The sequence below is a fragment of the Corylus avellana genome, chromosome 1, assembly GCF_965113065.1.
Source record: "Corylus avellana chromosome 1, dhCorAvel1.hap1.2, whole genome shotgun sequence".
Classification (NCBI taxonomy): Eukaryota; Viridiplantae; Streptophyta; class Magnoliopsida; order Fagales; family Betulaceae; genus Corylus; species Corylus avellana.
In genome coordinates, this window is record NC_142490.1 from 38,077,586 (window position 1) to 38,093,991 (window position 16,406).

Here is a 16,406-nt window from a genome sequence, read left to right on the forward strand (position 1 = left end):
TTTCAAGGCTTGTTTAAGTGTGTGTTTAAAAGATTTAAAAGTGTGTTTAACACTCAAAACGTAAGTTTGAAGAAAAAAGTACATGCTTAGTAAAAAAAAAAAATCAAACGCGCTTTTAAGAGTTAAAAAGCTAAAAAATTGTCAAAACGTACTTTTGACAAAAGATTAAAAATAAATCTTTTACCAAAGAACGCTTTTTAACTTAAAAGCTCTATTTCACAAATTCAATCCCAAACATACTCTTAAGCTTTTGTCAAAAGTATGCTTTGACAATTTTTAGGATAAAAAAAGTCAAATAAGTACTTTTGAAATTTTTTACCAAACATACTAGTTTTTGTTTAGCACAGTTTTTTAAATATTAAAAATATTTTATAAGCTCTCAACCACAATCACAAATATACTCTTATTTCAATGTTTTATTAGAAAGAAAGAGAAATTGAAATGTAATAAACATTATAGAGTATGAACCACAAAAGTCAAAAAAAAAATAGTATTATAGAGTATGAAAAATTGCTTTAACCATGGACTGGTAGATAGTTTATTGAAGAGATGTAAAAGGATATGCATCAACATCCATGGAGATGTGACAAAATTCAGTTTCCATCGGCGGTGGCGTCATCTCGGTTCATCTAGTAACCTCCGGAGGAATAATATTTACACACGGAATATCCCCGGTGGACCACCCCTTCAATGCACCTTCCTCTCACTAATACAAGATTATTAAGATTTTTGACTGTTAAAACAAAATTTATTAAGATTTGACCAAATGCAAAACGTGGAAAAACCCGTTCAAGTTTAACTCACTTGGTATAAATTAAGGAGAAATGATCTAACCGTACACAATTAGGAAACTCTCTCTTTCACGGTCGCCATTAATGGACGTTGAGCAAGTCATGAAGCTCTTTGATTCTTGCTGGTTTGAGCTTGAAATCCTCAAGAAAGTATCGAATCCGTCGAATTCATCAAGTTCTGAAGCAAACCCAGATCACCAAATTCAAGAAGAACCGTCAAAACGAGAGATTTCACGCGTCCCAACCCTCCATACCAGGTCCATGAGCGACCAATCGAGCTCCAAAACAAGCTTCAAATCTGCTGCTCTGTCTCCGGTCTCGGTCCTCCTCACGGCCAAACTCCACACCATCCATTCCGGAAAAGAGGCGACAGAATCGGAACCAGAGCAACCAAAGCCGACAGATTTCGAAGTGTCATCCAAGAGGAAGATGAAAAGGGAAAGAGGCGGAACCAAGAGCTTGTCTGACCTCGAATTTGAGGAGCTAAAAGGGTTTATGGATCTGGGGTTTGTTTTCTCCGATGAAGATAGAAATGATTCAAACTTGGCTTCCATCCTTCCTGGATTGCAAAGATTCGGAAAGAAAGATGGGGAAGAAGAGGAGATTGATGAGTCTGCAATCTCAAGGCCTTATCTTTCTGAAGCTTGGGAGGTTTTTGAGAGGAGAAAGGCAGAGAATCCATTGATGAATTGGAGAATTCCTGCTTTGAGCAGTGAGATTAACATCAAAGATAGTCTAAGATTGTGGGCTCATACTGTTGCTTCCACCGTCAGATGAGGATGAATCCAGTTGAAGCTGAAGATCAAGCTACTTTTTCCATTTTTCTTTTATAAACTGTTGGAGATATTTGTTTTTGCTTGTTCCTTTTTGAGAGGATTTTTTGGATGAACAAGTTACCATGTATGATTGAGTATGCATTCCCAATATACAATTACAATGTATAGAATTTTTTGTGTCAATACAGTCATTATTTGTATCAATTTCAGCTACCATTTTCTATTTATTCTTTGTAATTCTCTGTTAGTAGTCAATTGCAACACTCTTTAATCGTCTTTCTGGTATCAGACCCCAAAAAGGCACAGGTCTGATCATATGGCATCATCTTCCTCCTCTTCTACCATCGTCCACTGCAACATCCTCTGTTCCTGCTCTCATAACCGTAACCAATCCTGTTTCTGTCCGGTTGACTAAAGTTTCAGTTCGAGATTGCATTAAGAATTTTAAAAGGTGTTCCGGATTGCATTAAGAAACTTAAAAAGTCTTCTGTTTTGTGCAAAATTTAAAAAAATATTTTTTTCTTCTCTAAAAAAAAAGGCGTAAAACTGTGTTTTTGAAAGAAATTTAAAGATGAGACTTTTTCTTTTTCTTTTTAAAACATGATATTCATAATTCTTTGTAAACTCGTATGAAGCCCCACATAAGTTTAATGGTGAAGTTATCCATTAACTATACTATACGGAGATGAGTGAAAGAGAAATAATAAAAATTATTTGCTATTGGATTTGTCAACCCACGTGTGAGTCCACAAATTCAACTGTAAATTTATAAAATATATAGTTAAAAAATTATTAAAAGAATGTTGGGTAACATATCTTTTTATTGCTGCTTATTCGGTGGTTGTTGGAGAGTTTCTGTGATCATTCCGTGTTTCATGTGGATCATGATTTATCTATAATATCTCCAATATGGATATAGCTCCCTTATAGGGATATTTGTTCATTCCTTGATTCATGTTGATATGGCTCTAAAATATCCCACATAGTGCAAAAAGATGCCAAAGCATCTCATTATCTTAACTTCTATTCTATTTTGTGGGGAGCAAAGACTTTCTCATCCTACCTTGCCACCCTCTTTTTTCACGGATTTAGATTTTTTAAAATTTTTATAAATTTTGAGATTTTTAAATTCATAAATCTCAGCCGTTTTTAAGTGTCTAAGATAAGCCGATCCAGATCCATTGAAATTCCAGTTTCTAAAATTATTCAAGTTTGACCGTTGGATTTAATCCAAGAGTCTACAATAAACCGCATATCCCACTACTAATAAAATATTATTTATATTTTTAAAAGAAAATGTAAAATAAAATAATAAAAAAAATAGCCACCCTATTTTTTCTAAGTGCGTAGCTGGCCACCTCAGCTGAGCCATGGGGGGTGGTGAAGCCACCCAAGGGCCGGTTGGAAGCCACCCCCATGGCCCTTGGAGGTGGTTCGGCCACCTTAGGCCCAAAGGGCCAAATCAAATTGGGTTTGGCCCTTGGGGTGGCTTCGCCACACCCCATGGCTCAGTTGGGTGGCCGGCCACCCTTAAGGCAAAAATGAGGGGGTTAGCCACTCCTTATATTTCTTTATTATTTTATTTTACATTCTTTTTTTAAAAAAAATATAAATAATATTTTATTATTTTATCAATAGTGGGACACGTGGCTTATTTTAGGCCAAAATTGCATAATTTTAGAAATTGAAATTTGCTTGGAATTTTAGGAAATTCAGATCCAAATAAGCCATGTTTTAGTATTTTATACAAAATATACCCTCAAGTAATTTAATAAGCCATGTTTCTTAATTAAATGCTGAAATATGACTTATTTTAGATGCTTAGATGAAATTCTTAATTAAATACTAAAATAAAATTTATTTTAGACGCATATATGAGATGAACGATTAAAATTTATGAATTTAAAAATTAAATTTATTTTAGACGTTTATATGAGATGAATGGTTAAGATTTATTAATTTAAAAACCTTAAATTTAAAGAAAATTCATGAAATGACTTTATTTTCGACGGTTGGCGACTTGCCGTCACTTGCAAATACCGATAGTCAATGTACTGAATACCTAAAAGTCAATGTACTTGAGCTAGTGCCACTGATTTTCCGATGGACCAAACTATCCTCGAAGATTCTTCCACATTGACGGAGAGAAGAAAGGCTAATTTAGTCATTCAAAAAATTATACCCACTTAACGAGAATTACGCATTGTTTATCTTCCTCTCGCACCATGTCAAGAGGGTCCGTCCAAATTACATTTGATGGAATCACGAATCTCCTCTGCTCTACTTTTGTTTGGCTTTCTTGCTGTTTCTCATGGCTGGTTCACGGGTCATGGAGAGCTTAGACTCTCTCTGGTTCTTCACCAACGTTCTTTCACCAAGAAAAGAGTCGTTGGGTTCTGCAACTGATGATGAAATCACCACAGATAACCATGTCAAAGAGGAACCACCAGAACCCAATACTCCAATCCTTCAAAATCAGCTAAAGGAGTTGTCAATTGCTGCAGAGATTGAATACCAGGAAGTTAAACCGGCTGAAATGGGGTCGCCGGAGTTGCAGACGTCAACGGAGATGAAACAGAGGAGGAGGACAAGGAGAAGAAGCAAGAGAAGCTTGATTCAAAGGAGAAAGAATGTTTCTGGAGAGCCTGGTTTGAGTGTTGAGGATGTTTGTGGGTGTTGGATGTCTGTGGAAACATGTCGACATCAAAGCATAATGCCTTCATTCAACGATACTGCGGCCATGAAAGAGCATCTTAAGTCTTGGGCTTATGCGGTTGCTGTTGCTGTCAGATGAACCAGTTTCAGATTAACATTTCCTTTTCTGATCTGAGAAAGGATTTGGGTTGTTCTTTTTAATTTCTAAAAGTTAAAAAGTCCTGCTCTTTCTTTTCTTTAATTGTTTGCTTGGCTTTTGTTTATATTTCTTTGAAAAACAGAGCATGTAATGTAAGCATTCTTCAGTTTTTGCATGGAATGGCATGATATTGTCATTAACTTTGCTATTTAATTAATTTAGAAAAATGATATTTATGAGGCAAATTCCAGGTAAAATTTACCTTTTAAAATTGGTCAGTAAGAAAGAGTGTTTAAGAGCTTATATACACGTAATTAAAATTATACTTAAGTCATGTGAAACACTTAGGATCATATAACATGCTACCACGCTTTTCAGCCGATGTCAACGGCGGCCCACATCTATCGCGAGTGATACAATGGTAAACATTTATCTATCAATAACTCCACTCATTTATTAATATTTAATGACATAACATGATACTCATACATAATACTAGGACATTTCAATCCAACTTAAAGTTGCCTCTTCCATGACTCAATTATAAAGCCGCAATTTATTTTATCTCATACTTGACGAGCTACATCCGATCTTATACTCGACGCAATGACTCACTCTAATACCAAATAATATATATATATATATATATATATATATATATATATATATATAAGAATTATGGGAAAACACGACCGTCAGGAGAGTGTTTAGGCAAGACAAAACTCTGTTGGTAATAGGGTCCTTATTCGACTCTAGGTCTAAGGACTGCCTAAACTTAATATCCAACCTATTAACATCAATTTCAAATTTTGAAGCAAAAGGTATTTGAATATTAACATCAAATTTAATAGTTGAAACACCAATTTCGTCAACAGAAAATGGATAAAGTAAAGCAAGAAAAGGCATTCCGAGAATTACCCTTTCACTCATATTTTTGACAAGAACAGTAAGAATATGAAAATGAATATTATTAAAATATACATAGGCATTGTTTAATTCAAAATCAATGTGTAATTTGTTTCCACTTTCAGAGTCAAGTTTCTGAGTGGATTTTTCAAAATATTTACTAGGAATAAATCCTTCTTGAATGCAATTTAAATCAGAACCAAAATCAATTAAAACAAAGACATCAAAAGCATAATCAGGAGAAATGGTAATTCTGACTTTTGAATACCATCTGGGAGGAACAATTTTACTGATCATATTATTGAAATTGTAGTAAATCACGAAACCGTTTATCAGAACAATTTAAATGATAGGAATAATTCAAAATTCAAAAACTCAGTTTCTGTTTTAATGCTGTTGTTGCAAGGAAAACACTGATATACGGAAACGGTTTCATTTTTCTTGTGGAGAGTTGAAAAAAACGAGGCAAGAAATAACTTGTCAAACCATGGAAACAAACCAACTGATTCTACAATATCTCCAATAAATCTTCCTTGTAGGATGTGTGTTCATTCCTTGATTGATGGTGATATGATTCTAGAATATCTCCAATAGTGCAAAGATGTAAAAGCAGCCTAATTACAAGCTTCAATCCCCACCAACCCTAGGTATTAGTTAACCTCTACTTTTTAGGGAGCAAAGATTTTCTCATGTCACCTTGCAACTCCTTCCTCACATCATCTTTCTAAAATATGTATATTTTAGCACTTATCAACCCTCAAAGTTCACACACACTTGCGTGATCTTTTACGATGAGGTTCCCACCGTTCTCGTTTATTATTATTGATTATTGTAGTTTTTGTTTTCAAATCTCCACCGAAGCCCTCCTAGCTCTTAGTGTACCAGAACACAGTTCTTTCCCGGCCCTCACCCCAAAAGTCTTCAACCTTCCAAGTATACCATTCTCTGTAGCTTGCCTGCTTTGAGTTTTTCATTCTATGAGTGAGTGGAATCACATGATACAACACCATGTTTGAAACTCTTTTTCAGTTCTTGTAAGAGCTGAAATTGTAGTAATAAACTTTGAAAAGTGAGGCTTTTTGCACAGATTCTATGGTTCTAGATCTTGCACTTTCAAATTAAATTGGTAGGAAACTTGCTTGGTAGCTTTTCGGAATTTAAATGAATTGTTGCTTTGGGAGTTTGATTTTCTATCATTTCGTGCATTTAAATGTTGTTCTAATATTCAAGGCATTGGATGTAACAGGCAATTGTGGTTGGGCCTGGGAGCAAGTAATGTACTCCAAGTATATATGCTGCGAATGACTTTAAACCAACGGTCAAACCTTAAAAATCAATTAAAGATGAGTTCTTTCCCTTCTATAAAAGATGATTTCCACATTTTATGGTGTTTACTTCGACGTAAAGTAGTGGTCAACAGAAAATGTTTTCCTTTTGACCTAAAATTCTTCGTTAATATTCAGAAAATGTTTACGGTTTTGAAAACCGTAAACAATTTTCCAACTTTGAGCATCTAATTCTCAAATCGACAAACCTTGCCAAGACCCGCTCAAAACCTTGCTGGGACTTGCCCGGGTCCCGCTGTGGACTTGACCGGGACTCTCCTAGGACCCGCTCTAGACACCGCCAAGACCTGCCCGAGACCAGACCGAACTTGAACGAGACCGGCCCAGACTTGTTCAAGACCCGCTTGGGACTTGCCCAAGACTCGCCCGAGACTCGACCGGGACCCGCCTGAGACTTGCCTGAGACCCCCCCGAGACTTGATCGAGACCTGCCCGGGACCTGACCGGGATCAAACCGGACCTCCCCGGGACCCGCTCGGGACTTGACCTAGACTGGACCGGGACCTTGTCGAGACCTAACCGGGACCTGCATGGGACATGCCCAGGACCCCGATGGGACTTGACCGGGATTCGCTCGAGACTTGCCTTGGACTTGACCGAGACATAACCAGAACTTGCCCAGGACCCTACCGGGACCCCATCGGGACCTACACAGGACTTGACTAGGACTTAATCGAGACCTACCCGGGACCCTGCCGAGACTCGCCCGGGACTTGACCAAGACCCGCCCAAGACTTGTCCAGGACCTCGCCGGGACCCGCCTGGGACTTGATTGAGACCCGCTCGTGACTCCCCCGGGACCCAGCCCAGGACTTGACCGGGACCTCACCGGGACTCGCCCAGGACTTGCCTGGGACGCCACCGGGACCTGCTCGGGACTTGCCTGGGACCCTGCCAAAACCCACCCAGGACTTGACCGAGACTTGACCGGGACCCGCTCTGGACTTGACCGAGACCCGCCTGAGACTCGACCGGCACCCCTCTGGGACTTGCCCGAGACCCTGCCGGGACCCGCCCAGAACTTGGCTGGGACCTGACTAAGACCCAAGTAGGTCCTGGCGAAGTCTTGGGCAGGTCCTGCTCAAATCTCAGGCAAGTCCTGAGCGGGTCCCGGGCAGGTCCGGTCAAGTCCCGGGCAGGTCCTGGTCAAGTTCTGGGCGGGTCCCGACGGGGTCTAGGTCAAGTCCCAGTCAAGTCCTAGGCGGTACCTGGTAAAGTCCTGGACAAGTCTTTGGTGGGTTTTGGTTAAGTCTCGAACGAGTCCCGGCAGGGTCCAGAAGAAATCTTGGGCAGGTCCCGGCGAGTCTCAGCAGGGACCTTATTGGAAGAAAAAAAATTATATATATATTTCGTGCACGCGATAAACGCCGTAAAATGTTTTCGACATAAAATATTTTCAGGGAAAATGACTTCCCTGAAAATACTTTTCGACGGCAACCATTTTACGTCAAAGTAAATGGAACCTTAATCAACTAATTGAAGATGATTTCATTTTCCATAAAAATTAACAATGGTTTAAGATAAAATGGTAAACCAACGGATTGTTTGTAACACTACAACACTTTCTTATGTAATTGATAAGAAAATGTGAAACAACTCAATCTATTAGGACAAACAAATTTTAAGGTTGTACTTAATCAGATAAACACTTTTATTTGAAAACAAAATTTATTTCCATGGTTCCAGCCATCTGAAACTAGAATGTCTCTTTACAAATTCATAGATTGATAAATATAAGGAAGTTTATTGATTATTGAAAATGTGAAGGAGAGAGGAAGAAACAATGAGAAATATTAGGGACTGCATTTTTTCCATAATACATTTTATTTCACTGATGGTTTATTTATATAAGTGATTTACCAGTCGTTATATTGTAGCCATTACTTTGTTTCCTTTTGTTGCTTTGTTTCTTTTTCTTCCCTTGTCTCCTTGTCCTTCCTTTTGTTGCTTTATTTCTTTTTGTTGCTCTGTCTCCTTACCTTATATGCCTTAATACTCCTCCTCAAGATGAACCGTCCGACAGGAGTGTTGATCTTGGACCTCTTGAACAATTGAATGATATGCTTGAATTTCGGGGCTTGACAATTGTGGCCTTCGAATTTACTTGATTTCGGCAATTTTAGCCGATAGCCTGTATTTGAACTTTGGCCTTCAAAAATTCTATTGCTATTTGCTTCACAAATTGGGGCTTTCAAATTTAACTTGACTCCGACAATTTAAGCCGATAGCCTGTAATGTAGATCTCACAAGGGACTTTCGCAGCAAATATCAAACAAATTAAAAAACGTAACAGCAAGACTAGTAAAAATGAAACACATTGCCAGACAGCACCTCCAACGATTTTTTTTTTTTTTTTTTCGATACCCAAGATCACTTCTCACTTTTATTTTTCTTTTCTCAATTTTTCACGCCTGCCTCCACAACCCTCTTTTTTTTTCATCATTTTTTTTTTCCTTTGTCTCCTTCTCCCACGTTGTTTGTCAGATTATTGTGACCTTGTCCCTTTTTTTTTTTTTTTTTTTTTTTGCATTTTTTTTGCATTTTTTCTCTCTTTTCTGTTCTTATCTGGTGGCAGTGGAAGATCCGGTCTGGTGCCGGATCTTGTGCATTTTGCTGGAGAAATGCGATATGTAGTTGTGGTGTTTGAAGAAATACCTAAAAGAAGAGAGTGATTTGTGTTGATGGGTGCTGTTTATTGAAGTTCTAAAAAAAAATAAAAAAATTAAGAACACAGCCCAAATGGGTTGTGCAGCAACCAAATGAAGAAAAAAAAAAAAAAAAAATCAAAACCAGGATGCATAAAAATGGCGTGAGCCAGCAGGCTATGATACCAAATGAAAGTTTATTGATTATTGAAAATGTGAGGGAGAGAGGAAGAAATACTGAGAAATATTAGGGACTACATTTTTTCGTTGATATATTTCATTTCATTGATGGTTTATTTATACAAGTGATTTACTAGTGGTTATATTGTAGCTTTTACTTTGTTTTTTTTTGTTGCTTTGTTTCCTTTTCTTTATTTTGTCTTCTCGTCTTGCTTTTGTTGCTTTATTTCCTTACCTTATATGCCTTATAAATTAATGTCAAACAATTATCGCACATGGATCAAAGTTCATCCAAACCACATGGATACATAACTACAACACCAATACGTACAAGAAGCATATGGCTTAACGACGAGTTCCACGCTAGCCAAATCACACTCAACAAAGAAATAATAGAGCTTCATAGTGTCATCGAACACATACTTCTAGTTTTATCTTTCCATTATAATGGATTAAAGAATATAACAAAACATAATATTAATCTTCTAATCTATATATACATGTACTTACTATCCCATTTTTCACTACCCTTCTCATTCGTGAATGCTTAATCCAAGGCTGCTTCATCGTTCATTTATAACACTATCCATTCAAATCTTCTCCTTGAAACAGAGTGGCCCTGAAGAAATATTTTCATATTGATAAGTAATGAATAATTCTGAACCATATGCAGAACTTAAAGTTCTCCTTTACCAAATACAGCCTCAATGAATATAATATACCTTAAAATCATATTATTTTGAGGTATATCAGTCACTCTGTCATGTTACAAATGAAATTCATTATACCCTTTGTTCTACCAAAGAGCCAAGTCTAAAAACGTACAAGAACAAAAGTCAAAAACCGATACAAGCCTCAAATGTAGGAACCAAGGAAGGAAATAACCAAATCCAAAATTCCCACAGTCCAACAAAAAAAAAAAAAAAAAAAAAAAAAAAGGAAACTAACACAATTTCAAACAAGTTTGGTAAAAAAAAAAAAAAAAAAAAAAAAAAAGAAAAGAAAAGAGGAAACTAACACAATTTCAAACAAGTTTGGTAGAAACAACTTTAAAAGGATACATATTAAACGAAATTGAGTCACCTAACATAATTCCCACTATATGCAATTAATTAGAAGGTTATCAAATGGCAAGCTGAATCAAAAGCTTTAAATTCAACGTCACATCAATTTTTTTACTAGATGCAGAAATGGCTCTGCTGAACCCTGATCGTATGTCATCCATTCTATACACAAAAAAATGGCAGAAACAAAAATAAATTCACAGCATTCAGACATCCAATACATAGTAGCTGGAGGGTGGCAATCGAAAACAACAAGAAAAAACATATCTATGGATCACATTACCAGAGGAAATCAAAGAAAAAATGAAAAGAAGGGAGAAAAGCTTACCTCTTTTGATGGCCCCGATCGTTTGTGGTGGCTCGTCTGAAGCAGGCGTGTTTTTTTTTTGGGAGAAATGTCTAGAATGTTTGGGTTGGTTTTTTGAATAAAAGAGGGGCTCCACATCGGTTGGGACGGACAATGTTAACTTTTTCGTATATTAGTTTTGGAGGACATGGTACCTTTCTGCCTTCGATTTCTTAGAGAGATACTATCCATTTCTTTAGAGGAGTTTAGTGAGAGGATACGAATCCAATATCGGATGAATCACTTCTTCAACAGACCTCATCTTACGAGTTCCTCTAATTAGGACAAATTTATTAAGATTTGACTGTTAAAACAAAATTTAGTAAGATTTGACCAATAGTAAAATGTTGTTGTATCATTTTTAGAAGACTTGACAGACTTGTGTATAAATTAAGTCAAGTGTTCTGCTTCTTTGCGAAAATGTTATGAAAATCTTACATAGAAGGATTTAGTCTCGTAAGAGTAGAAATCCTATAGAGGACTAAAGAGTAAAGAGAAAAGAGAAAAACTAAACAAGCGTAAAAATTACAGAATGAATCTTACCTTCCTGTTTTTCCCTATATATACTAGTCTAATCCAACTCTTCATGAAGAGTTCTATTTGTTCTATTATATATATCTTTGGTAAGTTATCACCTTCTGAGATATTAAGGTGTGGTGATGACCATACTATTATGGTGTGATCACCCATACATCTATACTATAACTCTTCCACCTCTCTTGAATCTTTGGCTCATGCTTTTCTTGTATGAAAATTATCATGCAAACATTTGATTTCCTCCAATAAATCAAGTTTGTAAGTAAACATTTGCATCGTAAAACTGTATAAACAAAATTTTCCATTGTAAAACTTTCACCATACATATTTATAAAACTACAAAATATTTATACATGCATGAACCAAATATTATTTGCAAGGATTTGTGTTGCAACCATTTTGTTATGATCAAGTCAAGTGGAATGCATTTATTATTTTTCTAAGTGAATGCATATATTGTTTTTGTTAGATCATGTCCTACATATTTTGGATAACTGCCAAAACCTGTGGACTATACATAAATTACAAGAAGCTCATAAATATATGAATTAGAAAAATAATAATAATTAAAAAAAATTACAAATTATATTCCTTATTTTTATTTATATCTTTGTAACTAATTATGCCTATTTTTGCATAATCACACTAGACTGTGGATACTTGGGAAAACACAAAACTAGGTGGCACTGGCCTGTGATGATTAAGTTTTCATAAATTTGCACCAATTAATGGTCGCTAGGGTGTTCATCTTTGTAGTGTTTGATTTTGAGCAATCGGTCAGATTATAGAAAGTGTGCAGGGATGAAACATTGTCCATATTGTTTACCAAAAGATTTGAAAGACAAATAATTAACGTATTAAAAAGTATATCTTTTTTTGTAAGTAAATAGGAAATATATCATAAAGAAATAATCTAAGCTTTATTTGTTTCACAATCCAATCGCAAAACGCTGCCATGATTTAAAATTGCTTCTTGGAAACCATCCATGACTTTTGACGAAAAATAAAATGGTGAAAGAGGCAACCTAAGTTATTGACTTCAGTATTCTTTCTTGTCCTACATTGGTAAAATGCAAGAAAATCTTTTTATTTTTAAGTAGGGTTGTTGCCTGGTTCTCCTTGTTATAACAAATTAAGCGTAGGAATTAAGAATTTCTTAATTGTTTCTTTCACCAAGTCTTTCTAAAGCAAAATCTTTATAAAAACGAGAAAGCATACATAGACCTAAAATGATATTTCAACAAACCAAATGAAGCTAAATAAATTCGTTTTGTTGGTTTACATCATCTAAAAACTACTATTAATACACTATAGTTATCAAATAAAAATTAAAAAATATTGTAATATGCAGTCAAATAACTATAGTTTTATGCAATAATAATAATAATAATAAATAAAAAAACCTATCTCCTAGAGAGAGCGCCACTCAGGACCTTAGCTTGGGGGAGGAGGGCCCTAAAAAAAATATAATAATGAGGTAAATTAAAGTGGTTTGATTTTGTCAAGAATCTCATGATGTCACTACAGCCTAAACAACAAATTAAGTGGTGTATGGCTCTCATTAAGCATATGAACTACTGAACTAGGAAATATCAAAACAAAATATTATCAAAAATTGAGAGGAATGGATAGTTGAAACTATTATGTCACGGTTGAGCCAATTCAGCTTTTATGTTGCTGCCCTTATTATTATGTTAAAAACTCTTTTATGTTGCTCTCAGAAGTTATTACTCATACCGAATTATTTTAGTAACATATTTGCTCATGATAAATTTGAGCTGGGTAAGATTTGAATATAAAATGATTTTTGTTATAATAAGGCCATAGGTGAAGCTTAATTATTTTGGTCCAAAATATAGATTTAGCTATTTATATGAAAATTTTCCGAAAAAGGGAAAGGCCATAGCCAATATTGAATAAGGGTGAAAATGCAGGCAGATAATAACTGCCTGCATCTGTTATCCGTACTTGTCTACTATCCCCATATGCAGATGCGGATAATAACTGCATCCGCATTTTCTTTATATATAATATATAAATTATATATTTAACATATATATAAATTTAAATTTACTAAAACAACGCCGTTTTGGATTTGATAAGTTTATGACATTTAGGTTATGTTAGACTTTCTTTTTTTATTTTATTTTTTTATTTTTTTTTATATACTATTGTCATCTCAAAATCATACCTCAAGCCTCACAAATTAGGGATGGGCAGATTAACCGATTACCGATTACTAATTGCCTACCGAATTTGATCGAACCGATATTAACCGCAACCGATGATTATCGGTTGGTAATCGGTTAAAAATTTTATACTGATTATCTTATCAGTCAATTAAACGGTCGTTATCGATTTTCGATATAACCGATAAGAGTTCTCAATTTTTCATTTTTCATAATATACAATTTATAGAAAACAAAACGACGTCGTTCTGTTAAGGCATATATATACCTATCTTTCTCTCTTTTCCCCTAACCCTAAATCAAAACTGCCACCCCCACCTACTCTCTAATAGATTGATAAATCGATCTTTTGCTTTTTTATATGGGTTTACCCCTCTGAACAATCTACCAATTTGCATATTGACCTCCAATGTTTAAAAAGTGACACTTGACCTCCCCCCTTCCCACCAAACTTCCAAATTGTTGTAATTCGACCATTCTGACTTTTTTTCCCAAAATGCCCCCATCCCAAGTTTAAAAAATAAAAAAATTAAATTAAAATTAAAATTAAAAATTAAGGGGTGGCCGGCCACCCCAGTTGGGCCTAGGGGTGGCCGAAGCCACCCAGACCGAACATCCCTTAATTTTTAAATTTTCTTTTTTAACTTGGGATGGGAGCATTTTGGGAGAAAAAAAAAGTCAGAATGGTCGAATTGCAACAATTTGGAAGGTTTGGGGGGGCGGGGGGTTAAGTGTCACTTTTTAAACATTAAAGGTCAAAGTGCAAATTAGTGGATAGTTCAGGGGGTAAAATGTATTTTTCCCTTCTTATATATATATGCTTTGTGTTGGTGTGAGGGAGAGGGGAGGGAAATCGATGAAGAAGATGACCAGTAGCAGTAGTGAGGCGTCCAAACTTGACAGAAAGATGGTGGAGAGAAACAAAAGAATCCAAATGAAAGGCCTTTGCTTTAGGCTTTCTTCTCTTCTTGCTTTAGGCCTTTGATTAAACTATTTTTTCTTCTTAAATTGCCATACTTTCGCCAAAATTTGTCAAAAATTGTTTTCCCTGTCATCATTTTCCGTTGCCAAAAACTATTTTGCTTGAAATCAAATAAAGGCTTAACGTACAAAAACCGATTTAATCGATTACCGATTAACCGATAATTTTCGGTATAAATTCTTATCGCTCAGTTACTGAAAATGGCCAAAACTGGATCGATATGGCCGATAACCACCCCTATCACAAACACAACCCATTTTCTTTTTTATGTTTGCCATATTTGTAATTTATGTTTTTTTTTTTTTTTAATATTTGCTGGATTTGTAATGTTGTTAGATTTCACTACTGGAAACTCTTCTGATTTGTTCTTATTTAATTACCTTATATGTTTTTCCATTATTATTATTATTCTTTCAAATATTTTTTTCCCAATCACCAACTATATATAGATGATATTAGAAGCTAAATAATGTATGAGATGAAACTTTTATGGCAAAATGATTAGTTAGGTTAAATTGTCAAGCCGACAAAACTAGAGTTCGAGAGGAGAAAAAACAAAGAGGATTCTTCCCTCCTCCCCTTTCCCAGTCCTTCTCTCTTTTCCTTCTCCTGGTAGTAGTGCCCGATGTCTTCTCTGTAATCTGTTCTAGTCTCCGTTTTTGGTGGTTTTGTTTTAGATATAATTTTTCAAACTCAGATCTATTCTTCTCCGTCAGCCATACTATCACACATGCCCCAACACCTTCCTGGCCAGCTTCTCCACTCTCCATTGAGCTGTGCTGATCAACCAATGGAGTCTCGCATGCTGACGCGTGGATCTCACACTCCGACGCATGTGTTCTTGAAGATGTCTATGATGTTATGCTCCTCTGCTGCTACTTCTGTTAGGCTTTTCTTGTTTTTAGCATGTTTTGTTTTAATTTTTGTATTTTGTATTTTGTTTTTTAAGTAGCGGAAGACTAAGGTAACTAACCAAAGAGCAACATCTTTGATTTTGTAAGGAGAAGTGTCTTCGTCTTTTACCCAAAAAGATAAAAACAAGCTCGCAGGCTAAAAGAAAGATAAAACTCTGTAGAGTATTTGAGAGAAACTATATATGTCTACCATGTTGAATGTTGAGGATATCGCCATTTCTTTTGGAAGATCAATGACATATGCATTGTTGTTAATCCTTTTTAGTACCTTGCATGGACCATACTTCTTATTCCTCAATTTTCTAGAAGTACCAATCAGCAATCGCCCCTTGCGTAAATACATCATCACAAGATCTCCTTCTCGAAAAATCCTCAATCGCCGACCCTTGTCTGCTGTCGTCTTGTACCTAGCATAGGATTCTTCTAGATGCTAACAAACTCCCTCTTAGGTAGCTTTCACCCCTTCTGCTAGATGCTTCGCTGCCACACTAGCTCCCGGTAACTTAGGTAAAGTTGCAAGATCTACTGCAAGTCTCGGAGTTCTCCCATAAACAACTTCAAATAGTGCCTTCCCAGTAAATCGATTCACCATGCTATAGTAGGCAAACTCAGCCTATGCTAAAGCCAGGTCCCACTACTTCGGTTTGTTACCTACAATACACCAAAGTAAATTGCCTAGAGTTCGATTACCAACTTTTGTTTGACCGTCCGTTTGGGATGGCTCGTGCTACTAAAGTTCAATGCTGTGTCGAACTGCCTCCATAATGTTCGTAAAAAATGAGACAAGAACTTGGCATCTTAGTCAAAAGTTATAGACTTTGGGATTCCATGCAATCGGACCACCTCTTGAAATTATAGATTGGCCACTTGAACAGCATCAGAGGCTTTCCTACAAGCAACAAAGTGAGCCATTTTGGAAAATCTATCCACGATGAC

At 36.0% G+C, this 16,406-nt stretch overlaps 1 protein-coding gene across 1 annotated transcript; it reads left to right on the plus strand.

Annotated features, from left to right (window-relative positions):
* Window positions 1-816: 816 nt before the first annotated feature.
* On the plus strand, window positions 817-1,771 carry LOC132172072 (uncharacterized). The gene has a single exon (XM_059583506.2). It carries the CDS (start codon window positions 876-878, stop codon window positions 1,566-1,568), a length of 693 nt encoding a protein of 230 aa, XP_059439489.2. The 5' UTR covers window positions 817-875; the 3' UTR covers window positions 1,569-1,771.
* The last annotated feature ends 14,635 nt before the right edge of the window (window positions 1,772-16,406 follow it).